At 45.4% G+C, this 27,705-nt stretch overlaps 1 protein-coding gene across 6 annotated transcripts in view; it reads left to right on the forward strand.

Moving 5' to 3' along the window:
* The window catches only part of AMPD2 (adenosine monophosphate deaminase 2), a 50,133-nt gene that overhangs the window by 16,087 nt on the left and 6,341 nt on the right, over nt 1–27,705 (forward strand). For 3 of the 6 annotated variants that reach the window (XM_083745178.1, XM_083745177.1, XM_083745181.1), the window contains exons 2-16: nt 6,145–6,275; nt 10,226–10,356; nt 11,480–11,548; nt 13,329–13,440; nt 15,073–15,259; nt 16,350–16,491; nt 17,933–18,022; nt 19,011–19,140; nt 19,774–19,968; nt 20,114–20,245; nt 21,049–21,212; nt 24,765–24,891; nt 25,365–25,528; nt 26,946–27,066; nt 27,314–27,487. In XM_083745178.1, the coding sequence (XP_083601304.1) occupies nt 6,145–6,275; nt 10,226–10,356; nt 11,480–11,548; nt 13,329–13,440; nt 15,073–15,259; nt 16,350–16,491; nt 17,933–18,022; nt 19,011–19,140; nt 19,774–19,968; nt 20,114–20,245; nt 21,049–21,212; nt 24,765–24,891; nt 25,365–25,528; nt 26,946–27,066; nt 27,314–27,487 (2,069 nt within the window). The remainder of the gene's footprint in view (nt 1–6,144; nt 6,276–10,225; nt 10,357–11,479; nt 11,549–13,328; nt 13,441–15,072; nt 15,260–16,349; nt 16,492–17,932; nt 18,023–19,010; nt 19,141–19,773; nt 19,969–20,113; nt 20,246–21,048; nt 21,213–24,764; nt 24,892–25,364; nt 25,529–26,945; nt 27,067–27,313; nt 27,488–27,705) is intronic. The other 3 variants (XM_083745180.1, XM_083745179.1, XM_083745182.1) reach the window with 1 other exon arrangement.

The following is a 27,705-nucleotide window of genomic DNA, read 5'->3' on the forward strand; positions in this document are numbered from 1 at the left end:
TTGATGCTTCTGCTTTGTGGTGTGTACCTTGGTGACCCGCTGAGGGCCAGATGCAAAGCAGGCATTGCAAGCTTTCGTCGTGGGGTGGTGGTGGGGGAGACCTTTGTGTAGTTATGGAGTTCTCACGTGTCTCCAGTGAGCTCAGGATATGAATGAACTCGAAGGGACTGGTTTCTCTTGTGTCACCCTTTCTTTCGGGTAGTTGGGACACTTGTGAAACTTGCTCAGCATCTACTAAGTTAAGTGGCCCCTCCCCCACAAACTGGAATGTGTTGTGCAGAGGTTTCTGGGAATAGGCTGCTAAGGACAGCAGGGCCAATTTTTCCTTTTCTGTGACAAGTTTTGTTCTGCAGGAATGAGCATCTGAGTGCACAAAATGTATATTGCCAGCTACTGCAGTGCAGCTGCTTTTGGGGCAGAATCAGCATCTGTTTTAAGTGCCCCCACGACAATAATTCTGGTTATTGTAGATGTAACAGCTAAGAACACTAGATAGGGAAAAGCTAATAATCGTATCATTTCAGAAATGATGTTTCCAGGTATATAATTATGAAATGCTTTATTAGACCCTGGTGGGTAGGAACACATGTGTCTCATTGTCGGATGATGCCCTGGAGTTCTTTTGAACACTCTTAAGGCAGCAACAGCAGGATCATATACAGTTCCTCTGGTTCTTTTTGGCCTGTTACTTTTATCTGCCATTACCCCTTTCCCACTCTGCTACATGAAGATGGATGTAGGATCTGGAGGAGGAATGGACTGGGAAATGCGGTAGCTCCTTGCGTTCCTGTTGCCGTGGGATGTTTAGACCCAGGCAGGATCTCTAGTTTGTGATTAGGCAACCTTTTGGGAAGGGCCATAGCTAGATAGTAGGGTACACACACTGCATTGCAGAACATCCCAGATTCAATCCCTGGTATTTCCAGGTGGAGCTGGACAATGTCGTCCCCTCTGAAAGTCTGAAGAGTCACTGTTAATCATTGTAGAGTAGGCAACACTGAGCTCAACAAACCAGTGGTCTGACTCAGTATAAAGCAGCTTCTGCGGCAATTTGACCTGGAGATTTTCTCTAAAGTAATAATCTATCTTGTATTTATTCTTGAGCGATTTATAGGGGCAACAGTGAGTGACAGATTGCTCACCAGTCAAGCACCTCCAGTGCCATCAGACATCTTCCACCCATCCTCACTTGTTGGCCTTTCACACTTCGCCTAAAGTAATTTCAACTTTTTCATGGACAGAAACAAACTTACTTGAACACACTGTTGATACTAAATACGATTTAGAAGAAGATATTCTGTCTCTTGACAAGAAAAGGAAATCAGTACTTGCAGGCCAGCTGAGTTGGGTTGAAAAGTGACTCTAGATAGACAATAGCTGGTTTGGATGGGAAGACAAATGGAATTCCTTGTGTAGTGGGTGATGTCAGTAATTATAGACAGGACTTGTACGATTCAACCAAGGGAATGCCAGATCCTGTGATTTAGTGTGGGCTGTGCAAGTGAGCCATGAATTTTCATGAATGTGTGTACTTATGATATCCTCTTCAAAGAATGGAATGTGATGTATCGCATGACAGAGAGAGTGGAAAAGAAGTAAGGACATGAGGCATTACAGTGATAAAAAATGTTTTCAGGGATGGTGGATTGATTGATTAATTTCAACACTTTTATCCTATTCATCCAAAAGCTCAGGGTGGCATACATGGGTCCCCCCACCTCATTATCCACACAACAACCCTGTGACTTCAATCTGGCTGAGAGAGAATGACTAGCCCCGGTCACTCGGAACTTCATGATGGTTGAAATGGGATCTGAGCCTGGGTCTCCCCAGTCCTAATTCAGCAATGTCACTTGGAGCAGTATGGCTTGGAAAATGGTACCTAGAAATGGATCCTTTTAGCTCTTGAGCCAAATCCTTTTGTGTGGCTATGAATACCTGAAACTTTTAAATAGAAAAGGTTCTGACAAAGCCATGTAGTGGTTACTTGTGACATAGTTGACCACACAAGTTATGTAGATTTCCTGTCTATTGACAGCATGCAAGAGTGTCAGTTTATGTAATTGCCAGTAGCTGTTGGTGATAGTCCAGTTCCGCTAGAGGTGTCATGTTCCTTTGTACCTTTGAACCTCCCTTGCCCCCCGCCCCAGTCTGTTGCTTATTATTCTCTACTCAGTAGGTGAAACGTCTTGCTTAGAGCTGCTTTTCAAATCAACCCAATGAAAATGTAACCATGGTTAGGTGATCAAAGCTGTGCTGCAGGTTTGCATCTCCTTTCTTGTCCATCATCACCTTCCTTACTTTCACCCTCAAAAATGAACTTCACTCACCTGGTTAGATTTGACTCTGGCACAGCAGCATTAACATCTGCAGCAGCACAAACAGGGATGGAAGCTTGTTTGCAAACCATGGCTAGTGCCAGTCAAGATGTCTACATGAGCCATGGAAAGGAAAGAATTCACACGAGTTAGAAGATTGCTAGTTTGGCACCTACATTGGGTTATTATGGAGGGAAATGAGCTCTTGTTTGTTGACTGTGTCCACATGGTGACTACTATAATGTGTGGAGGGTGCAGGCATGTGTGAAAAATCGGTGGCATGGACTTGGAGACCTTATGGTTTAAAGGCACCACAGAGACATGCAGAGGAGCAAAGAAAACCCATATTTTCTGTAGTGTGTGAAGCATCCTTGGGAGACATTAAAAACAGATCTATGAGCAACCTTGTCACCTAACTTGTGACAACTTAACAACAAGATATGTAATGGACCAATGTAGTGTATTCTACAACACATACTAAGCACACAGCAGTTGGGACTCTGATCTGCTTTAAAAATGTCTCAAGTAACTACATTCTTTCGCTCCCTTTCCCTTGAGGAGTCTATTTTGTTTACCTTGCTTTATTTTTAGGAATTTTGAGGTCAAGACATGTCGATTCTAGCAGCAGGGAACAAAGTAATTGCCTATGACTCTGTATTATTTCACAACTTGCTTTGCCCCATAGTCTGCAGAGGTAGGAAGTTGGGTCACCCCTGGATTCCTGTGTGGCTTCAGAGAGGCCACTCCATGGTAGATCTTGGCCAACAGTCAGCAAAAGTGCTGTGGTTGGGTTGTTTATATTGATTTCTCTATCTGTTCCCCTTGTGCTCTGCATGGGGAGCTAGGAGTGGTTGTGTTCTTGCTGCAGCGGCAGGGAGGAAAGGTCTGGTCTGCAAGCATTTGCTCTCATTAGAACGTTAAGGCCTGAGAGCTGAAAGCCAGTCACCCCTATAAAACGGACTTTGAGCAGTTTCTCCTGTGAGGCTCAGCGTAGGGTCTGGCTGATCGTTCCATGGTGTTTGCCTTCAGCCTCTGCAGGCGCAAACAAGAGAGAATGTGTCTCTGCCAGGTTCCTTTTAACAGAACAAAGGATGTGTTATTCCCCTTAAAAGTCTCTCTGGAAGCCAACTTAAGGTACTCGTCTCCAGGCTGGAAGCTGATTATTATTTCTACATCAGACAAGTGGTGGGGCAAGCCTTACCAACTAGTTTAAACTTTTAGAAGGGATGGGATACCCTTTTTTGTTTTTGTTTTTAGTGCTTCTCAACCTCAAAGTGGATGCTTAGAGTCTTGAAGCTGGTGAGAAATGGGATCTTTTTAACTGGGTGTGATGGTGAGGAGACTTCACTTTTTACAGCAGGGATGGGGACTGTGTGGTCCTCCATGGACTCCAGCTCTCATCAGCCATAGCCAGCATGCCCATTGGTGAGGGGTGGTGAGAGTTGTAGTCCAACAACATCCTCAGGGCTGCAGTTTCTGCATCCTTGTTCTTCAAGAAAAGCAATAGCATCTGTTCATTTTTAGCTAGCATAGACAGTTCCTGGCCCTGCCAGAAATTCCTTGTTAAGTATGGCAGTAAGTATTTTCATCTCCGGGCTGGAGTCCTCCATCTGCAACGTGGTTTGTGGTTGTCACAAATGCTTTGTGGTTGTCACAAATGCTAGGAAGAATGGCATTGAAAAAGCCCAATAAAAGGTGATGCCAGTTGATAAGGTATTCTTCCCCATTTGAAAGATCTGGTCCACAGCTCAGTGGCATTTCCGGTATTTTGAGGTGGCTGGATCACTTTGAGAACTGACATTTGAGACATGGTGGGGTCCAGCTGAATAGCATATGCTGGTTGCCTATCCAGAGTCCGACTTTAAATTCTTGTTAGGCCAGGAACATACAGTCGCTTCCCTTGAGGAAGTCTCGCCTTCAATCCTGCATCTGTTCAATGGGAGTAGGAGTGGCTTATTTTGCATGGCTGTTGTGAGCTTGAATAAAGCAACAATTGTGCATATTATGTAATCTGCCAAAATTAATATGTGACTACATATTCAGGAAATGAATGGCCAGGCATAGAAGGAGATGTCTGGGAACTCTTCTCATAATGCCAATATAACGGTGGCTTCCAGACCCAACCCTTGTCCCTGGTAGCAGAGCAGCTGAAAATGGCAAACAGAGGCGGGTGGATCATGATAGTTCTTGGGCATTTGCATGGTCTGGGCCCTGTGACACAGACTGGCAGCTGGTAATTTGAGTGTGGGCTTTGAGTGACCCTTGGGGGTGGATGGTGAACCAATGGATCAAATAGTGCTTGTGCCATTTCCTTTTATTTTAAATGGTGGGCTCTTGTTGGAACTGGTAAATATAGCTCAGGAACTGGGCTATGTTAACAGAGATCAGAAAACAGCATAAAATTGGGCATATTTCACAGAGGATTTCCTTCTTTTTGTCAATAGTTGCCATTCATTGGGCATGGTAAGGGATGGGTTACGAGTGGCAATCAGAGTTGCTCTGTTTCTGTTATTTTTCTTTTGTTGCATCTGGTGACTAATCCAGAGTAGGTCACACCATGATAAACACATCTGTCTTTAAGGTGCCACAAGACTAGTTCTGTTCCTAATGTCAATTTTCAGTAGCATCTTTGCTCTGTTGATGCCCTGGGCCAGTCGGAGTTCTAGCAGCTTCATACTTTTCAGTGTGCACAGATGTGAAAAAGGCTTTTGGGAAGGATTGCCAGAAAGTGAACTTGGCAGTTAAATTTTCCTTTGAAGGATGGTGAGGTTCAGCAGAGGTAGTACGTGCTTGCCATTTCTGTGTGTACCAATTGCTCTAACATCTTAGCTTGAATACATTCCTGAGCCACTTCCTGAAGCAAAAGGATGGAAAGAGTGTAGAATTAGTACATTGGCTTATATATGACGTGGGTGGCACTGTGGTTTAAACCACTGAGCCTCTTGGGCTTGCCGATTGGAAAGTTGCCGGTTCAAATCCCTGCGACGGGGTAAGCTCCTGTTGTTCTGTCCCAGCTCCTGCCTAGCAGTTCAAAAGCATGCCAGTGCAAGTAGATAAATAGGTACCGCTGTGGCGGGAAGGTAAAGGGCATTTCTGTGCACTCTGGCTTCCATCATGGTGTTCCATTGCACCAGAAATGGTTTAGTCATGCTGGCCACATGACCTGGAAAGCTGTCTGTGGACAAACGCCGGCTCCCTCGGCCTGAAAGCGAGATGAGCGCCACGACCCCATAGTCGCCTTTGACTGGACTTAACACCCAGGGGTCCTTTACCTTTTATAGTGTCATCACTTATCACCCCTTTTCCCTGGCCTTGACACCTGAGATGTATATTTTCAGGACCCACTCAATTTGTGGGTGTGGTTGCATTTTTTATTGTAAGTTTTTAAAACGTCTGATGTAATTTTAATCAATGTAACCCACCCCTGGGACCTTGGGGTTTGTTTGTTAATTACAGTACCAGTAGCCACAACCTGCTTCCTTCAAATGCATGATGTGGAGTGAGAAGGGAGTGATGGTAAAGCCAAGTGTTTTAGCAGTTTCTCAAACGAAATGATGGTGGTGGGGTGTCTGCCAATCTGCAGAAACCTTTTGCAGATGTTTCTTGGAAAGCAGGACTGTCCTACAGCAGTTCTCCGTTCTGATCCAGGCAGAATTACCAGGTAGGGCAGCCGCTTCCTACTAGTCCAGAACATCTAGAGGGCACCAGGTTGGAGAGAACTGATAGAGGCTGTGTTTGATTAAATTTCTCCTCTTCCCTTGAATTGTTCTGATCAGGGCCGTGACTTTCTCTCATCTCCCTGACTCCTGTCTCATATTTTCCACAGAGATCCACGGAGGGCCGCGCTCCCGCCAGTTGCAGCCTGCGCGCTCCCTCCCAGGGCCTCCCCACTGCCTGAAGCATTTTCCTGTTGACCTGCGCACCTCCATGGATGGCAAGTACAAAGAGATAGCCGAGGTAATGTTACTTCTTGATTGCTGTTGCTTTCCTCTTTTATAACCTTGGAACCAGGCCTGTGAGGGCACCACCTCAGAGTTATACCTACTGGCCCCGAGTTCCTCTTTTCCTTTGATTGCTTTTTTATGAAACAAGCTTGTAACCCTCAACTCTGACAAATGCATGCGATTCCTCTTGCATTTGCAAAGGTTGTGGGGAGGGGGGAGAGATAATCTATGCAGCCTTTCACTGTTGGAGGTAATGAGTAGGTTGCTTTCAACTCCTGCAAATGGAAGGTGAGAGGGAGGTGATCTTTGCCAGTTCCTCTTGTAATCTCCTGTGCCCCTGGGAATTGTGCTTGGTGGTGGTGGGTGGGTGGGAGGTGGAGGGCTGTGGGAATAAAACCCTCCCCTTCTGTTTGTAGAAGCTTCTGCTGGTTTGACGCCTTGGCTGAAGTACAGTTTTGCTTTCCTAGGATCACCTCTGTTTCCAACCCGGTGTTTGGGAGTTATTTCTCACTGAGTGTGCTTGTTGTGAGGTTTTGTTGGGGTGTTTTCCAGAGGGCCAGGTTGCCACATTGTGCCAGTTAGTGCCACCCTGCAGTTGAGGCATAAAGTGTTGTTATGTGGTCTCCACTGCCATAATGATTCCACCGTCTCCCAATTTTAATTGTGGCGTAAAGGAAAGGTGGGCCTAGCATTGCTTGCAGCCCACACTGGCTGTTTTCGTCCACTGGTTGGGGATTCCAGATTCTAAGGTAGGCAAATCTTGTGCAGTTCTGGGACTCTGCTACTTCCAAGTCCAGACGTGGCATGCTCACAGCAAATGTGCATTAGCCTAAATCCAGCCTCAAAGCCTGGCAAAGTCTGTCCCATGTGCACTTAATGGTTTCTGGAGTAGCTGGAATCTCTGTGAGTGATGAACTGTCCTGCTAATCACAGCATTACAAGAGAAAGGAGGCACAAGAAAAAGGAGAAGCTCTTGTTATGTTCCTCTTATTGCGTGATCCAGTTCCAGGCTTCCTGTTTCAGGCAATCAGAACAATTTTTTCAACCTCAGTAATAGGTGAGCAATCTCTTGCTGGAGTGTGAACTGAGCCATTGTCAGGGAGAGTGATTACAGGAGTACTTTGGCCAGACTTTTTGTCTGGATGGGCTCTTGGGTGCATTCTCTCCCAGTTGGAAAGACTGAAAAGGTCCATAATTTCAACTGGGGAATTTGCAGGTCACCGGCAAGCGGTCCCAACTTGCCTCACCAGTAATTCTGATGCTGATACCCTTTAACCTATGCAACAGATGTTTCCATTGTAATTGCTGGCACAGAAATTTGGCTTTTTGCCTTTAGCTATCTAAAGAGGGAACTTACCACAGGCAAGCTTTCAAGAATCGGGTACCCGAGTGAATTAATTGAAAATGCATTTTGATCGACCTACTGGCAGGCTAAGTAATTGAATTGCTTGTCTGATTTATTGGGGGAAATCCTTGCAGAGCAAGCCTGACTCAGCACTTCCCAGCTCATGTCTCTTTGTAACACAGCTCGCTTTCTTCCTGCTTGTGCTTCAGGGCTCTTTAGTTGCAGTATGGAAATGTCCATAGCAAGATCTTGTCCTTTTTTCGAGATTCATGAGAGCTGTCTGTCTCCTTCCTTCATACCTTGCTCTTGAACATGGGTGGGTGGGTGGACTTTCGGGGGGTGGGTGGGGCTGAGGGTCACATTGCCCTAGCAGAAAAGCTGTGGAGCCATATACCTGAACCAGGTGGGGCCAGATCCACACAAAATCATAAACCCTTGATGCACACACAATTTCTCTTTCTCTCTCATAACACCATGCATATTATGGAAGCAGAGGCATATTTTTAATTATTACTAGCTCTCTTCAAGTTATACCTCCCATTTCCTTCATAGACTTTAAAAAAAAATACATTGAACTTCCTATACAGTGGTACCTCGGGTTACAGACACTTCAGCTTACAGACTCTGCTAACCCAGAAATAGTACCTCGGGTTAAGAACTTTACTTCAGGATGAGAACAAAATCGTGCGGCGGCAGCGGGAGGCCCCATTAGCTAAAGTGGTACCTCAGGTTAGGAACAGTTTCAGGTTAAGAACGGACCTCCAGAATGAATTAAGTTCTTAACCCGAGGGGCCACTGTATTTGTACTGCCTATCCAAAAGGCTCAGTAATTCTAGTGTGATAATGCAAATATGCAAATATGTTCAATTCACAGCTGAATTGCAAGTCTTCCCCAAAATTGAGATCCAGCAATTGCAAAATGTGTGGACTACTTTTTGCATTTCTGCAAAGAATACAAGTTTGCTGTGACCTTGCAGAGGAAGGAGCCACGGTTACACATCCTCTTTCCATTTCTGCTGAGCAGCTGATGGTTGGCAGGGCACCCGGAGGGCTGTATGAAATCTGGCCAGACCAAGGGTATCTCACCCCAGGCCTAGGACATTAAAATGTGCATTCATTTTCAAGGCTGGAAATGTCATTTCAATCTACCTTTGCCACACTGAAGATGTTAGGTCTGCCTTCACTCTTTCTGTTCCCAGACTGATAGAAGTGTCATAGAGCCTGTTGGTGGAGCTCACGTCACGTGCTGATTTTAATGGGTCCATGGTACAGACTTATTAAAATCACCACCTCACAGGCTTGAATATACACTTCGAATGTTATGGCTTTGGTGGATTCACAGTACAGGTCTGTAAAGTGTATATCTTACAACTTATTTTTTTCCCGAGTTCTTTTTATTGATTGGTTCGATAAAAAAAAAAAGAAGGACTAACACACAAGTAAACAGAAAAAAGTAGTACACAAACAAACAGCAAAAAAAAAAGAAGAAGGAAAAAAAATACACAAAATTGTAGTTTTCACATTTACAATGTTACATAACCATCCCTTTCAAGACTTCCTTCAGCCTGTCCGTAAATCATTCGAAGTGATAATTAAAATTACACATTTCTTAGCTTATATTGTCATTATGTCTTTCTCTATCTCCTATTTGCTTTACACAATAACTCATAGTCTTTCACAGTGCGTCTCGGAATCCCTTTAGCGTTGTTTGTCCCTCACTAATATATCCCAGGTAATCTACGTATTTTCCCCAATCCTTGATGAACACTTGGTCTCTTATATACCTGACTTTTCCTGTCAGTTTATCCAACTCCGCGTAGTCTAACAGCTTTGATCTCCACTCCTCCACCGTTGGTATTTCCTGCTGTTTCCACTTCTGGGCTAACACTATCCTTGCTGCTGTAACTGCATAGTATACTAGTCTACAATCTTCCTTTTTTATCTCGTGCCCTAATATCCCTAATAGGAAAATTTCTGATTTCTTTGTGAACGTATATTTTAAAATCTTCTTTAGTTCAATGTATATTTTTTCCCAAAACTGTATATCTTACAACTTAAATGTGAGGCATGGTCCTAAGCAGAGAGACACTGGATGTGAGCACTGGTGGTGGTATGTTTGAAGCTGCCTGCTCTAGCTTCCACCTGACCTTTGTAGGAAGAAATTAGGGCTTGCTTGATGGCTCAGCAGCTGTCGTTTCCTGATGTTGACACATCCGTGTGTCAGAAACATGCTGGAGAAGGCAGCAGGGAAGACGGGGACCTTGAGATATATTAATCATTAATGCACCTTTCGATGACCTGGGCAATGGGAAACCAGCAGCAGTGAAGTTCATCTAACAGTCATCACTCAGGCAATTGTAAGTCACTGCGTTGGTGACCCCATTGTGAATTCCTGCCCTGAAAAAGCAGGCATTGTGGCATGGATCCCACCCACAATACTTTCATGGATGCTGGCAGAGTATTCCCATCTCAACAGACAGACTCCAGGGAGTCCCTCTTAATGGACTCTCCATGCTGGTGTCCGCATTGCTTGTCAGAGGTTTATTATGTGGGAGGCTTAACTACTCCTCCCTGCCCCACCCTCGGTCGACTGCACTGTTGTGCTGCTGTGCCCACAGGAGCTGTTCTGCCGTTCGTTGGCTGAGAGTGATATGCGCAGTGCCCCCTATGAATTCCCAGAGGACAGCCCCATTGAACAGCTGGAGGAGAGGCGCCAGCGGCTGGAGCGGCAAATCAGCCAGGATGTGAAGTAAGTTGCTGTGATGCTTCTTTGTCTTCTTCTGGCTCCTTGGTTTGGTATTTCCAAGAGTAGGAAGGTGCATTTCAGAGAGGTTCATGAACAAAGACAACTGGATGAATATGAGCAGTTGAGAACTGAGAAAGGTGGCAAGAAGCCAAATGGGGAACCCTTAGTTGCAACCTAGAATAGATCGCTATAACTCGGGGAATAGGCTTGTTGGAGAAGACATAGGTGGTCCAAAGAGGTGCACATCGGACGTTGGCTAGGATGCCTGCCATTGACATGGTTGTGTGTGTGCATATACATAACTGTATGTGTGTGCGTTTGTAGCTGGCAGTTTTACACAACGCTTGTCCTGCTTACGGTCTGTCTTGGGTGCCCAGAGGCTTTTCACTGGTGGGATTGCTTTGTGGTTATCTACGTTACCAGCAGGCAAATAAAGGCCTCTGTATTTCTTCCAGCTCTATCTGCCCAGAGGTGGCTAGATTCGTTTAGAAACCAGGACTGGAGAGAGGACAAATATGGCCCGGTACAGATGTTGTGACCTAACCATGCCTAGGCTATTGGAAGTGTGCTGTAGGAGCATTTGCTCCCTCTTCTCCATGCACACACTGCTTCCCTTCTCCGCTTCCTGGGTTGTGGTAACCATGCTTTGGCATAATGTCTGGATTGATCAAATTATGGTTACCACTGGCCATAGTTTGCTTCCGCACCAGAACCAGAAACTCACATTGAGCTATACTTTCTGGTTCAGGTGAGGGTGGTTTGCCTGATCTTCATGGCAAACTGGTTGCCATGGATGAGGAGGGACTTTCTATTCAAATCAGTAGCACTTTCCTGATGGCCAAACCATGGTTTGGTTTTGATGTCTGTCCTAGGCCTTTTGAATCCATTCTCTTCTGTCTCCCATAGCTGGTGAATATTGCTGTACAGTGTCTGCCATTTCTGGTGTTGGTTTCTGTATTAATGCTAGTGTTTTCTTTTTTTCTTCTCCTCCTCTTCTCCTTTTCTTCCTCCACATTTCCTCATCTCTCTCTGTTTGTGTGTGTCTCTCTCTCTTCCCCCCTCTCTCTTTCTGTCTCTCTGTTTGTTCCTGTCTTGGCCTTGGCCTCCACTTCCCATTTATCCTCAGACTAGAACCTGACATTTTACTCAGAGCCAAACAGGACTTCCTGAAAATTGACAGTGCTGCTGACTTACAGTGAGTGCCTGGCATTAATTCTCTCTGCCCTTGACTCAGGGGTGGGAGTGGGAGCACCCTGCAGGCTGCATCCTCATCCTCTCCCCACCTTGGCAGGCACAAAGGAAATGACACTCTTGCAAGAGTTCTATCCACCTGCATGTGGCACATTCCCACTCTCAATCATGCCACTGCTGCGTGTGTGGTCAATTAATTAGGTCAGATACTGCTAAGTCAAACTAAGACATGTGCAGGCATTTGGGACTGCCTTGTGCAGGCTTAAAATGGGGAGGAGGCAGAGGCATGCATACACAACCCTTGCACCTTCCCTCAAAATCCCAGTGCATGCCAGCTCCTGTTCAGACCTTCCTACAATCAGTGCAAAGCTCTAAAGTGGGGGGATTCTATGTGGAACATACTTAGAAATCCCCCATCAGACCTTGTACAACATGGGATAGTCCGAAGTGGGACCAGGAGGCACAAGGAAGTTGGGGTGGGGTGGGGCTTGCATTTGTATCCCTCGTCTCTCCATATTAAGTCCACATTATTTTGCCCCCAGTGTACAAGTAGGGCTCTGATCTTACCAGCAGTGACTGAGAGACATGCCAGACAGCCTGGGAGCAGGCTTGGAACTGAACTTCAGAGTGGAAAGATGGTGTAAATCAGGGGTGGCCAACTCCCAAGAGACTGCGATCTATTCACAGAGTTAAAAGCTGTCAGTGATCTACCCCATTTTGGGGGGGTTCAGGTCAAAGTTAATGGGCTTTTTTTAGGGAGGAAAGCCCTGCTGAACTTCTTTGGGGGGAGCCAATGATCTACCAGTGATCTACCACAGGCATCCAGTGATCTACCGGTAGACCACGATCTACCTGTTGGACTTGCCTGGTGTAAATGGATGAAGTGAATCTCCCCTTGCCTCCTGGAGGAGAATGAAAGTTTGGTGTTTTAGAATGGAGAAATCCTTGCGGAGGAAAGGCCAAAGCTAGCCACTGTTTTGGTGCACGTGTCAAGTTTGGCGATCCCTTCTGAGAAGTAGATGCTGTTCAGATTGAGAAGCTGGGAAGCCCTATGGCAACTAGGGCAGGCAGAAGCGCCTTTGATCCCGAGCTCACCATGGCTCTCGACACAGCTGAGCGGGGGATTCCTCCCTTTCCACCGCTGGTCACTTTCCCTTGTTCCTTCGCTCTGAGCTCCATTTCCCTCCTGTCTTTTTATTATAACGGTGATGATTCTTTTCATGGCAGGCGCAGTGGGTGGAGCCAGCCTTTTGTCTCTGTGTTTTATATTTCTTCCCCCACCTCCCCTCTTTTCATGGTGCTGGCTGAGCAGCTCAGATCCCTAGTAAGCCCAGCAAGGTCCTTGTCAGGGCGTCCCTTGGAGGTCAGCTTCTTCAGGCCCTTGTTCTGCTTCTGGTTCTGCCAGATGATTGACTTCATGCAGTGCAGAAAGGGGCAGTTGGTCATCTGGTGAAGCTGTGCAAAATGAAAGAGCCCTCGCCTGAGGAGCAGGAACCACCTTCCTGCTACGTGGGCACCCTGTTTGACTGTCCAAGGTTCTGAAGCTGTCAAGTGTCCATGACTGTCTCCACCCCTTTCCGTAGTTCAGGGCTGCTCTCCCTGTGGTTGGCGGGGAGGTTGTCCCTGTCTTGAACGTGTTTTGTGTGTGGTACGTCCTGCTTTGATGTCTTGAAGGACCTCTTTCGAAAAGGGGACTCCAGTGAGCACGGCAGGATACCGGCAGAGCCAAATCTGTCATTTACTGTTGCTCCCTCAACTCTCCCCTTTCTTTCCTCTCCCCCCAGATTGTTTAAGGAGCAGGGAGAGGACCTGGTGGACCAGTATCCCAAAGAACGGGATGTGCTTCTGGAAAGGGAGTTCCAGAGGGTCACCATCTCCGGAGAAGAGACGTGTGGGGTAAGGCTGACGGATTCAGAAACTAGCCATCCATTTGCACCCAACCACGCACACCCACCCACAATCTCCCGCAAAGGCTCTGCCACAGGGGCTCCCAGATGGTGGTCTACAAGCTCCATGCGAGTGATCCATGCTATGTTTGTAAAAAATGCAATTAAAAACCATGCAGCATCCAGCAGAGTGCTTTACAACTTTTCAGCAGACAGGGAAATTATTCCGTGGTCTGACAATGTGTTCCGCAATGTTTAGGGGGAGCGGGCGGGTTGGGAACCACTGCTCTACAACATGCTGCTTTCTGACAGCAATCAGATAGCCTCCAGGCAGGAAATGACTCCAGTTTTGCCCTGGAAGGGCCTTAGCTCAGTGCTAGAGCACATTGTGCTTTGCATGCAGAAGGGCCCAGGTTCAATCCCTGGCAGCTCCACTTTAAAGGATCAGGTAGCAGGGAATGTGAAAGGCCTCTGTCCGCCTGAGCCCCTGGAGAGCAGCTGTTGGTAAAAATATGCAACCCATCTAATAAACCAGCTGGACAAATAGAATTTACTGACAGGCTCTGTATTTTGTATTTTTGGTGCTTTGTAGTTTGATGTTTTGAATGTTTGCCGTGAGTCACTTTGGGCAAAGCCATTGTGGGAAATTGTTTATTATTAATTTATTTCAAGTATTAAAATAATTTTCTAATAATTTTCAATACCCGTGTTGTAAGTGTTCTACCCCAAAAAAATTGCAGATGGGAGTCTGGGGCAAAGAAGAGGAGCTTGCCTAACTTCACCCAGTGGTTCCATTTGGATACTTTGCTAAACTTCAGCTTAGTGTGCTGTGAATGAGCCTATGTGAGCTTCTGGCTCACATGCTCCCCCTTTCCCCCTCCTTCTGGAATTCAGACGCTTTTACTTCTGTTTTTGCTTAATCTCACGTTTCAGTATTCCCTGTGGATAACGTTAATCATGGTTTGTTTGAAACAAGCCAACTACAAACCATAGTTCCAGTTACAGATAGGTAGCCGTGTTGGTCTGCCATAGTCAAAACAAAAAAAATTCCTTCCAGTAGCACCTTAAAGACCAACTAAGTCAGTTCTTGGTATGAGCTTTCGTGTGCATGCACACTTCTTCAGATACAAACCATAGTCAACATTAACCCAAGTTTATGATTTGAATGACACTAAACTATGATTAACTGAACTGTCTGTTAGGAACCTCTGGAGTGATTTGATTTAGCACGAAGAAGCTGCAGCACCTGTCTTGCACTTCCATTGTGTTTATTTATGGATACTGAAGTTCTCCATGCAAACTGGCTTTTGATCGATATCTTGCGAAGCAGTTAGAGTTACCTAACTCAGTCCCTGTGTTTTTCCATTTTATGAACTGAATCTCTGAAGACTTCCTTCTGGCTGTTGTTTTGATTTTCTGGCCTTCTTTATATAGTTTGAATGGATCAATCATTTTGTGGTTATTTGAAATTTGCACTTGATAGATTTGCCTTATTGGAGACATTATTATTATTGATATGTTATGTATTTTTGTCTAGCGGTTCACGCCGTCTGTTTCCTAGCCTGCCCATCATGATTCCTTGATAAGTGCTGTTCCCAGTTCAGCTAACTGTTTTTCTTTGGCTCCCCCCACCCCCTACCAGGTGCCTTTCACAGACCTGCTGGATGCTGCCAAGAGTGTGGTGAAGGCCTTGTTCATTCGGGAGAAGTATATGGGGCATTCTTTGCAAAGCTTCTGCAAGACCACAGCCCGCTTCCTACAAGACCTTTCAGAAAGGCCTTTGGCCCCCAGGATGTATGAGGAGATCCCCGAGACCCCTGGGGCTGGAGGTGAGGTCTGAATCTGGACCTGTGTGTGAGAGGGCATTCCTTTCAGCAAAGTCATTCCAGTAATGGAGGTGCCTAAAGTGGCAGACAGGAAGAGGAACATGGAGAAGGTTTAGATTGGTCCCTGGCTACTTACAAGGTGGTCATGGTATTGATAATGCCCTTGCAAGGCCAGCAGGTAGTGGAAGCCAGGGCATGGTCCAGAGGCAGCTCCCCTCCTCTCCCACACCCAAGGAGAGCTGTGAGGGCAAGTCGTACATTGCCTCCAGCTTTGGGGTAGGCAAGACTGGGTAGCTGCAAGATCTATTGGGGCATCTCTTCATGTCTCCAAGGGCTCAACTACAAATATTTTTTAAGTGATCCCATGGAAAGATGATAGAGCTATGGGGTGAGTGTAGGGCCATTTGCTGAGAAATGCTGAATTCTGCAATTGTTGGGTTCCAGTTGGGTACATTTGGGTAATTCCCCCCCGATTCATTTTATTCAGATTTTATTAGTCTTTGGGGGGCAAGGAGCTTATGTGGGGTGTTGAAGTTCTAGCAAATGTCCAGTGGCAGCCACCCCTCTGGATTCCGAGAGTTCAGTAGACTTTCCCCCCACATTTCAAAATGTATCTTATGTCATGAGAACTAGAAACTTGCTTGCTCTAAAAAAAAACAACCGTACAAAGATTCTGAGAAAAATGGAACTTTGTACCCATTAACTACATTCTACAAGGTTTCTGCGCTCCCATGGAGTCAGCCTTGGAGGATTGGGAGAGATGGTGTGACTGGGACCCAGTGAGACTGTGCTGTCCCATATTGACTTGATCAGTCATGTTCTGTAGCTGAACAACCATCACCGAGCTTACTTGTTTTGTGCCCCATGTGCTAGCTTTTCTTTCTCACCAACTCTTGCTAAGCAAGCAAGCAAGCAAGCAGACAAACAATAACTGGATAAGGGAATGTGCCATCAACTTCAAGGAGAGAGATGGCTCTTGAGAATAATTAGTTTTATTTTTTGTATTTTTGTTTTCTGTTTAAAATAGTAGGTGAAATATCCGTAGTGATGACGCAAAAGTATACCCTCTCATTTGCTCTTTCCTGTGTTGCAGATGCTTCAGGGCACTCGCCATTTACAAACCAGCATCCTTATGAGAAGTGTGACCCTGAATCAATGCCTGGAGACCTTGGCTTTGGCCTGAAGATGGTCAATGGAGTAGTCCATGTGTACACTAAGCAGGACATCACCGACAAGTAAGGGGGAATAGGAGAAGGCATAGCAATATCTTGCTGGGTACAGATGCCTTGGTATGCTACCAGTGCTTCTAGGAAAATATGTTCTTTAGTGACAGGTAAAATTTGGAGGTGAGCAGAGGTCATTCACAGTGATTTTATCCATGGTCCACACCTAAATGTCCAAGTTATTCCTTGTTTTCTCTTTAGCTGGGAATCTTGGATGCATTTAGCTCAAGTATCTATAGAAATGGCATATGCCTAATGTAAGTGAAAATTCATCTATAGACATCCTGAGCTTTTAGGAAGTCTAGCTCCATAGTCTTATGCAGCATCTTGTGAAAACACTGTTCTCATGCAAATCGTAATATATGCACACATGATGTCTGATAATGAACACGATTGAAATCACTGAATCTTGTGCTTTCTTCCCTGTATCCATTTGCCCTTGGAAAGTATAGAAGGGAATATTTATACTACAGGAGCTGGGGAAGAAGGTGTGATTGACAACCGCCTACACAGCTTTGAGAGCAGAGAAAGGCAGATCCACATTTTAATTGGGCCTGTTCGTTATTTGAGCCAAACAGCACATGCTGTTTTCAAACTAGATTAAGCAAATCAGTAAAATGTATGAAAACTTTATTGTTATATCTTTTTCCTTCTTACATATTCAGAGCACTATACAAGAAAACTGAATTTTAAAAACATCATATTCTAGCAAAATAGCTATTAACCAGTTTCAGACACCTAGATAAATCCTTGCAAGCAACCAAGGTGAAGGAATGAACGCGATAATACAGCTAGACAGGACTTCCTGGACAAAAAGTTGAACCTTGCACAGGATAGTTTTGCATGAAATGGAAGTTCCTCAAGCTTGAACCCTAGTTGTGATTTTTGTTTAATACTGACATAGCAGGAAGGCAGGCATAGATAAGGGAGGAAAATACAATATACATGCAATAAAAGAGCACACATACAATAAAGAACAGGAGTCTGTCCCAGAAACAATCTGTGTTTTTCTCAATGCATTTCCATAATAGTAACTGATAATGCCTTACAGTTTCTTTTAAAGTGAAAGTTCTCAGGAATCTTAATTTTCTACTCTGTATGGAAATATCAGTTAACCTGATTTAACAGAGTTGGTGTAGTAAGCAGCTGGATATTCTGGCAATTTCAATTTGAAGCAGTGGTAATAACTACCAAATTCTATACTTTGAGCATCTTGTTTGCCAATTTTCTCTTGAGCTAACGCCTTCTTTAGTAGCTTCCTCCCCTTTAGTTGTAACTAATGATTTTAGAGAGAGATCTTCGTTTTGTGCTATTGGCAGGGCTGATCTTGGCTTTTCCTCTCATTTTACACATAGAACTACGCAAAATACACATCTGGACAACATAGCTCTCTTGATTCTTGTTTACTTGCTTCTGTGATCTTGTTTCATCTTTTGCCCCCCCTTTTTTTTAGGACCACAGAACTAGACTTGCCTTACCCTGACCTGCAGGAGTTCATTGCTGACATGAATGTCCTAATGGCTCTGATCATCAATGGTCCAATGTAAGTGATGCCATTATTTTATTTCTTTCATCTTTACGTGCAGGAGCAAGCTCCTTCTTCCAAATGACAATTCAGTTAAATGTGGTTGGGCTCACATCCAAGCAGGGTGGATGTGAGCCTATCTGGTAACTATCATGAAAAACTAGCATCAAACCCCTTTTTTCAATGAAAAGGCTTGAGTAAATTCACAAGGGGTAGTTCTGGTGATTTCTACTTGCCATGATAACCTGAAGTACAAACTTCATGGTCAAACTGAGACACTTCTGATTACGAGATGCCAGGAACTTACAGTAAGGATCAACATGGCTTGCTTTGGAATTTCTCTGCAGTATATATCTGATTATTGTTGAGCTGGCTGGAACATGGACCTGACCTCGCATGGCAATGTATTCTGATGATATGGAATACCTTACAATTCGCTCCCTTATGTCTTTGGTAATACCAACCCACCCAGACCACATTAGAAATGTTGGCTGTTACTTGACAAATGCACTAAAGGTAAAGGTACCCCTGCCCGTACGGGCCAGTCTTGACAGACTCTGGGGTTGTGCGCCCATCTCACTCAAGAGGCCAGGGGCCAGCGCTGTCCGGAGACACTTCCGGGTCACGTGGCCAGCGTGACATTGCTGCTCTGGCGAGCCAGAGCCGCACACGGAAACGCCGTTTACCTTCCCGCTGGTAAGTGGTCCCTATTTATCTACTTGCACCCGGAGGTGCTTTCGAACTGCTAGGTTGGCAGGCACTGGGACCGAGCAGCGGGAGCGCACCCCGCCGCAGGGATTCGAACCGCTGACCTTTCGATCGGCAAGTCCTAGGCGCTGAGGCTTTAACCCACAGCGCCACCTGCATCTCTTGACAAATGCACTAGCCTGAGCCTTCTGCAAGCAGAATTAGGTTTTCATGATTTTCAGTGCTGGCTACTATGTTGAGAAGGTGAAGGTCTGATTTTGGTGTGGTGAACTAAACCTCCTTTCTAATGTTTGGCCAGAAAATCCTTCTGCTACAGACGCTTGCAGTACCTGAGTTCAAAGTTCCAGATGCACGTCCTGCTCAATGAGATGAAAGAACTGGCAGCTCAGAAGAGGGTTCCGCACCGCGATTTCTACAATATCCGGAAGGTACTGACATTCTGTGTTTCAGGAGTATGTGCCTGTAGTTTTCATTACAAAGAATGCTTGTAACTGGACTCTGGGGAACCCCAGCAGTTACTGCAGAATGCTCAGTCGCTACAGCCCAAACTGCCTGTCCTCTGCAATGTCAAAGGAAGGAATAGCAAGTCTGATGGAAACGTGGGCCCCTCTCCATTGGTACCTTTTAATAAACATGCACTCTCTTTCAAAGGCTTGTTTTTGCACCCTTCTTCCTTAGATGGCCTGACAAATGGTTCCCTGCCCATTTGAGGGTCTTCCAGGCAACCATAGTGGCAAGAAGGGTCATGGTGGCTGAATAATAAGCATTTATATACAGATATATTTTTAAATTTTATTTTAGTCCTTAAAACGGGAGGGAAGCCTATGACCATCCAGATAGTTTGGACTCATGTTCCCATCAATCCCAGCCAGTGTTGCCAGTGATGAGGGCTGATGGGAGTTGTAGTCCAGCAGCAAGTTCTCTGCCTGTGTTTTAAGGTTAGGGATTGGAGCTTAGAGATAATGGATTTCCCTAAAGCTGGCTGGGGGGTCAATGGCCAAGGTCAGATTTGAGCTCTGGACTTCCTGGCCCGCATTCTTAACCACTGATCTCTTGAGCAGGTGGACACACATATCCATGCATCATCCTGCATGAACCAGAAGCATCTGTTGCGCTTCATCAAGCGGGCTATGAAGAAGCACCTGGAGGAGATTGTGCATGTGGAGAAGGGCAAGGAGCAAACTCTAAAGGAGGTCTTTGAGACCATGAATCTCACAGCTTATGATCTCAGCGTAGACACGCTTGATGTCCATGCGGTATGTCAAATAAGAGCCTTCACAACGTTATTACAGGCCTTATATAGTCATTTGCAGTTTGCCAAATGGGGACGAAGAGAATTGCAGTCTTTTGTCTTCATGGTTACTTAATTACAACAATCTTTGTTGCTGCTTTTTCTAATAGGATCGTAACACCTTCCATCGCTTTGACAAGTTCAATGCCAAATATAACCCAATAGGCGAGTCTGTGCTGCGGGAGATTTTCATCAAGACAGACAACAGAGTCTCTGGAAAATATTTTGCCCATATCATCAAGGTAAGCAGATCTGTCCTTAGTTGTGTACCCAGGAGCTTCTACTTATTGCCAGAGTGCTGAATAAGCTATCCAAACTCTATCCCTATTCTTGCGTTGTGTGTGGTTTTAAAACTTGGGAGGAGCATTCAAATTGAGTTAGGGCATCTAGTGAACCAGGAGATGGGGCAGAGAAAGGGAACCATGCTGGGCAGTTGAGATTTCTTGACTACTAGCAGCCCACTTCAGCCGTCCTGGTTTCTGAGTTTTTCCCAGATTAAGTATTGCTTTTTTGCAAACTTTGCCCTCAGACTTGAGGTCTTGAAACGTAGCTTTTGAAGGAGAGCATACATTCTTAGGCTGTCAAAATCTGTCTGGTGCCAGCTTCCATACTTGAGGAAGGAAGGGGAAGGCACAGTATGATTTCTTTTATAGATCTCACTTTGGGGGGCTTGCAGGTTTCCCAGGAGAATAATGAAAGGCAGTCAAGATTCTAAGTTTCAAGAACTTCTTCACTCTGTCTGCTTTCTAGAATATTAGGAATAACAACGCACCTGTCTGGGGATACAAAATAGGGCAAAGAGAGCAGTCAATTTTGAGACAGCAGGGGCTGTCTCAAAGAGCACATGTGAAGCCCAAGCAATCAATCGCAGGCAGATAAATTATTCTACTCTGCATGCAAAAAGGTATAAGGTGTCCAAGCGTGGGATTGCCTTTGTAATGCGTTCCATCCTGCAAAAACATGAGAGTGTTTCTGTAGCAAAGGAGGGTTGTCTTTGATGAGGCTCCTTTGCTGACAAGCCCTTTCTCTCTCTCTCTCCTGGCAGGAGGTGATGTCTGATCTGGAAGAGAGCAAGTATCAGAATGCGGAGCTGCGGCTCTCCATCTATGGCCGAGCCCGTGACGAGTGGGACAAGCTGGCCAAGTGGGCTGTGGCTCACAAAGTGCACTCCAACAACGTGCGCTGGCTGGTGCAGGTGCCTCGCCTCTTGTGAGTGCCACTCCCCCCCCCCCCCGTATTATTCCAGGAAGGGGAGCCAATCTTTGGCAGGGGAAACAGCCTCCAAGCGACGGGTACAAAGCGCTGTGCTGCCTTGTGTGGCTTGAATTGATCGCAGTATTTTCTCCAAGTCATATGGAGGAGAAACTATTTTAGCAAAGTGTAGCAAGCTGCTAGAATTATTAGAAAGGGTTTTGTGAGGACTAGAGGGGTAGAATCTGTTGTGCTGGCGGGATGGGGGGTGGGTTTGGACACCCCTGCAGCTGTTGTATTGCGAACTAGGCAATAGCTACCCCAGTAGTTAAGGTGGAATCTGAAATGGAAAAGTTGGGAAAGCTTGTTCCGTAAGCAGAATCTTGCTCCTTCGGCACCTTTCCCTCACCCACAAACCAATCTGGGTACCAAAACAACAGCAGAAAATCCCTGATAGGCACCTGCATGAGGTTCTTTTTCTCTTCTGTTTTGGCACCCAGATTGTGGAGTAGCCTCCATATAAAGCAGCACATCTTGCCCCTTTTATTTTGCCATTATAAAAGAATGGTGAAAACTGTGCTGCCTGAGCAGGTATTCTTTAGGCAAGGTCTCCAAAGCAGCAATCTTACATGCACTTACTTGCATGGAATTCAGTAGGACTGATTAAAAAAAAAAAAAACACCATCTCATAAAATTAGCAGATTACTTAACAACGCCAGTAAATGAACAAGCTGCCACCAGTTGCCTGGCAACAGCAAATTTCTTGAATGAATAAATCAATAATGTCAGTTAACTGCTCTCATGCAGGTGGCAGTTTCTGCCTTTGTTCTCCCAGCTTATCAAAGTCCACTTTGCTTCCTGTTCTCTCCTCCTCTGCCTGCTTCCTTCCCTGCTCAGTTAGGTCTCTCCCTTCAGCTCCTTCCCTCTCTGCCGCCTTTCCCTTGGTTCCCAGCTTGCTCTCTTCTTGCAGCCCCCGCCAGGTCCTTCCTTAACACTGTGCAGCCATGGATGTGATTGGCCTGCAAACGTACGTTGTATTGCAGCTGCTCTTACCATTGCTTTCCTGTTGCTTCTCTGATACGGTGTTTTCTGCTCCCTCCCACCCTCTTAATTTATGGTTTAAGACAAAGTAAACAAAGCTGCCAAGCTGCTTTAATGGAGGAAAAGTGGGCTATGCATCATATAACTACGTCCATTTATTCCTTAGCTGGTGCCCTTTTTTGCATGTTTGACGGATGGATAAAGCTAAATTGATGAGGAACTCGGAGGACTTTGTTTTGATGGATCTGTGCTTGGGGCTTTAGCTGTGCTTGCTTGTAATCCTAGCTTAGCAGGAGAGCGCACTCGAAGCTTAGCTGCTCAGCTACACTATCAACACAGCTTGCAAGCCCTTCAGATAGGGTTGCACGTTCTAAGCTGAACACCTGTTCTGCTGGCTGGGGAAAGTGAATGAAAAGCCTCTCTGTCTGAATAGAGCAACAGAGGGAGTGCGCCAGCGATCTTTCAGGTGACAATGCAAAGAACAGGGGCCTGTTGGGCACCTGAGGAGTGCAACATGCAGAGTTTCTTAAATTGTGCAGAGAGGCTAAAATAAGCTGGGATTTTCTAAAAAGAAAGCTATGACAGGGAAGCAAGCCCAACATTCTTGGGGCTCAGTGATAGAGCAACTGCTTTGCTATGTAGAAGGGCCAGGGTTAAATCTACAGTATCTCCAGGTAGAGCTGAGCGAAATCCCTGTGTGAAACCCTGGGGTGCTGCTGCCAGTCAGTGTAGACAGTACTGAGCTAGGTGGACCAAGGGTCTGGCTTGGAATAAGGCAGCTTCAGCCCCCAGCACCTCTAAATAAAATGATTAGGTAGCAGGCCATTCTCTGCTCTGGAGCGCTGCAGCTGCTGAGGATATAATAATGGGCCAGATGGGCAACTAGTCTGATGTACAGTGGTACCTCTGATTACAGACGCTTCAGGTTACATACGCTTCAGGTTACAGACTCCGCTAACCCAGAAATAGTACCTGGGGTTAAGAACTTTGCTTCAGGATAAGAACAGAAATCGTGCTCCGGTGGTGCGGCAGCAGCAGGAGGCCCCATTAGCTAAAGTGGTGCTTCAGGTTAAGAACAGTTTCAGGTTAAGAACGGACCTCTGGAACGAAATAAGTACTTAACCCGAGGTACCACTGTATTATAAAGAAGCTTCCTGTGTTCTTATGGATTAAAGATGACAGGAAGCCATGCAAATGCTGCTTTGGAAGTCGATGATGATACTTAGAATTTGTGTAGTGCTGTAGGGTGCTCAAAGTATTTCACATACATTATCTTGGTTATGCCTACAACCCTGTTTAGTAGAGTCTGTATTTTAAGTTGATATTAGGGCAGGAGAAAGTTCAGCATTTTGTAATGAGGTATTCTTGAAATACCGGGGGGGGGGGGGGCGGTCAGCAAACACTTGTTCCTAAAAAAATAGTTGTTTTGTTTTTCATTTTTATTTAAAAACATATATTAAGAGAATTTCAACTGAAAGTTTAATAAAAAGATGTAATATAGATCACTAGCTGTAATCAGTTTCAATTCCATACATTAGTATTTACATAAATACATAATGTTATTATCCTAATACTTAATGTTATTGTCCTAAAAAAGAGTTGTTGTCCACAAGGAAGAAAAGAGAAGAAATCAGTTACAATATTTAACAAGCAGCCTGCCTCACCAAAGAAAGGAGAAGATACATAGTATACCATAATGTTTTATCCAAAGCAATGAATTGAGGAGAGATACACTAATGCTTATGGTCATGCCCCCCACTTTTTTTTTTGCAAGGATATATTTTGGATCAAGTTTTTGCAAGCTTGTGTTTTGGATCACATTCTTAAGACCATTGCCTAACAGTCCCTGAAGCTGTTGGCAAACTCTGAGAATGTAGCTGTTAATTACACAGTTTCAGTCCTAGCTTGCTCCGCACTTGATTATAGGACAGATGTGGTAAGAGATCATCTTGTGTGTCCAGCCCACAGCATGCTTCTCTATGTCCCAAACAGTCAAATTCTTCAGGTCACATGTTACTATCTGAATATTCAAATGGCTCTGTTGTTTTAAATTTGCTGCTAACTCCAGTAGTTTTAAATTTCTCTTCTACGTAGCTTCCAGCAATTGCTTTGGATTTTTCTAAGTGGTTTATTGTAGTATCAAAACCATCTAGACTAGTTCCACAGTCATAAATTTATAGCCGTTTTTTCAAATGTCATTTCTTTTCTTAATATGCCATTCTAATCAGTGGAGCTTAGAATTGTGATCCCCATATTGCAAATGGGGGAGGTGTGGTGTGGTTTGGGACTAAGAGGGTGTGGCTCACCTAAGGCCACCTAGCAGATTTATGGCAGAGGTGAGATTTGAACCAGGGTCACAATACTGCCTTAGGTCTTACTCTGGCCCAATGGCATGTGGAGTGGCTCATGCAACCCCTGCAAGTGATAACCCTCTGGTGAACTCCAGAATATGGAGATTTCTGCAAAGGCCTGTGTCTTAAGCTTCTGTGAATGACAACTGTGCCCTCCATGTATCTCTGCTTCCGACAGCGATGTGTACAAGACAAAGAAGCAGCTGGCCAACTTCCAGGAGATGCTGGAGAACATCTTCTTGCCCCTCTTCGAAGCTACGATCCACCCTGCCAGCCACCCAGAGCTGCACCTCTTCTTGGAGCACGTAAGTTCTGCCACCAAAAAAACGGCTGGCTGCTCTGGTGTGGCTTCCTAAGGGGAAGACTGGCAAGGTCTCTAGATTTGGAACAGGCTAAAGGGATAGCTATACCTTTGGATTATGTTTTTATATGTGGGGCTTGGGTGCCCCTTGTCTTGGGCACTCAGTCTTGGGGGACTGACTTTGGCTTGGTTGGAAATGGCTTTATGCCAGATCTTAAGCCATTTGAACCTTCAGTCTTAGCATTTCAGTCTTAGCTAAGAAACAGACTTGCCTCTGCTTTCTCAGAGAAGGCTCTTGAGGATAAGCATCTCCTTCAGCACCTATATAGAAGGTTTTCTGCATGGAGCGAGAGGATTCAGAAAAATCCTTAGTTTTCTGCATGGGGCGGAAAATCCTTAGATAAGTGGGACCATCTCATCCTCACTCTCTGTCTGTCTCCCTCTCTCCTTCCTTTCCCTCGGCTTCTTGATGGGCAGGTGGATGGATTTGACAGCGTGGATGACGAATCAAAGCCGGAGCACCACATCTTCAACTTAGACAGCCCCTTGCCTGGGAACTGGGTGGAGGAGGACAACCCACCCTATTCCTACTACCTTTACTACACATATGCTAACATGGTGGTTCTGAATCACCTGCGCAGGTAGGAGGCTCTCTTCTTCCCTCCCCCCCACCCCCCAGTATACATGGGTGAGACTCCAGAATGGTACTCCAGTCCCTGCAAGCTCCATAGGCAAAAGTGGGGAACCTTTACAGCCCAAGGGCCACATTCTCTTTTGGCAGCCACGTGTTTGTGGTGGGTGAGGCCAGAGGCAAAAGCGGGTTTTGCCTTTGTACAGTTTCTGCCCCTGCATGCCCGTCTCTATTCTCCATCCAGAGAAGCACCCATTCCTGCCTACGTCAAAGAGGGCCAGTTAGCAGTGTGACCTGAGGAGAGCCCCCAGAGCCGGACAGAGAGGTCTAGAGGCCTGAGGTTCCCTAGTCCTGTCCCTTTAAGGCTCTTTGCTCAACCTTCTGAGCCAAGTCTCCTTGGGTGCCTGCTGACTGATCATGCAGCACTGTGCCCTATTAGATAAGCAGGTTCACAGAGCCCTTGGAGGTGGCTGCTGGGTTTTGTGTTAGCTTCACACCTTTGATGTTGTTGCTTGGATCCCAGTTCCCATTCCACTTCTCATTCTAACGGCTCATAGCCTACTCCTCCCACAGAAAGACACTGCTGCCAGTAATGGATGAAATTCAAAGACTATTTAGTTAAATATGCTAAGATAACTTAACTGGAAAAACTTGCAAATATCAGATAGGCCTAGGATTGAAATATGTGATGTTAGAGAATAATATGTTTAAAGTTAAAATGAAAAGAAAGAAAGATGTTAAGTGATTAAGTTAATTTTATGAGAAAATTGGTTTTGGAAAACTGTTACAATGAAAAACACTGAAATTCAGCTAGGGGGGATTTGAGAAAGTCACTTAACGATGTTACTAAGATTGGATTAAGTACAGTTAAGGTGTTTGTTTGTTTGTTTAAAAATCTTGGAAAATCAATTTTAAAAATTTGGATAAAAAAGAAAAGAAAGACACTGCTGCCAGTTAGCTACCAAGTTCAAGATGCCGGTCTTGGTGCATAAAGCCCTTTACAGCTTGGGAGCAGGATACCTGAAAGATCGCCTCAACCCTTATATACCCAGTCAATCAATTTGTTCTGCAGCTGAGGGCCTGCTGCAAGATGCAATTTTATCAGGAAGTCCGATAGGAATCGGAACTTTCGTGTTGTTGCACCTACACTTTGGAATTCCCTCCCCATGTACACTGAACAGGTTCCATTTCCGTTGTCTTTTTAGGCATCTATTGAAGACCATCCTCCTTCAAAAAGCCTTTTAAGCTGAGATTGGTCCTAACCTGCATCTGTGTTAGAATAGTTTTGAAGATGCTTTTATTGTTGTATCACTTGTTGTTTGTCACCCTGGGCTCCCTGGGCAGGATATAAATGCAATAAATAGGCAGATAAAATGAAGGCACTATACAGTGACACTGAACTGTGCGTTTTGCTTCTGGTTCTCTAGGAAGAGAGGCTTTCACACCTTTGTGCTACGTCCCCATTGTGGAGAGGCAGGGCCCATCCACCATCTGGTATCTGGTTTCATGCTGTCTGAGAACATATCACATGGCCTCCTGCTCCGCAAGGTGAGAGTAAGAAGGGGAGGGGGGCACACTTGGAAAACGAGAGCGTGTGTGCCCATGTGCAAACTCGGTGGCAGAGCACATGCAGAAGCTTCCAGGTTCAGTTCCTGGCATCTCATGAGCCTTCTGAACTTGTTGAAGGAGGCACATCCTGGGTATTGCTGCTATTCACTTCTGAGCCAAGGATTTGACGAAGCTCAACACTCCCCAGATGTGCTGCCCACCTCCTAACCCCGCATTTCTCCCATAGGCACCTGTGCTGCAGTACCTCTACTACCTGGCCCAGATTGGCATTGCCATGTCCCCACTCAGCAATAACAGCCTCTTCTTAAGCTACCATCGAAACCCTCTGCCAGAGTACCTCTCTCGGGGCCTCATGGTCTCCCTGTCCACAGATGACCCACTGCAGTTCCACTTCACTAAGGTGAGTGTGATGTCGCGGAGGCCAAGTGAGGCCATGACCCTGTGGTAGATGGCATCCATTTACCTGTCTCGTGTAACTTCTGACCTTGCAAAAAAAAAAACCCCCACAAAAAACCACTACCCACTCCAAGCAAAATGCTTTTTTGACAAGCCTTTCCTTCTTGTAAAGTTTGTATGAATCTGTATTCCACTGGTTGTTTTCAAAGAATTCTAGAGTTG

Source organism: Podarcis gaigeae (assembly GCF_964106915.1).
Source record: "Podarcis gaigeae genome assembly, chromosome: 6".
Taxonomy (NCBI): Eukaryota; Metazoa; Chordata; class Lepidosauria; order Squamata; family Lacertidae; genus Podarcis; species Podarcis gaigeae.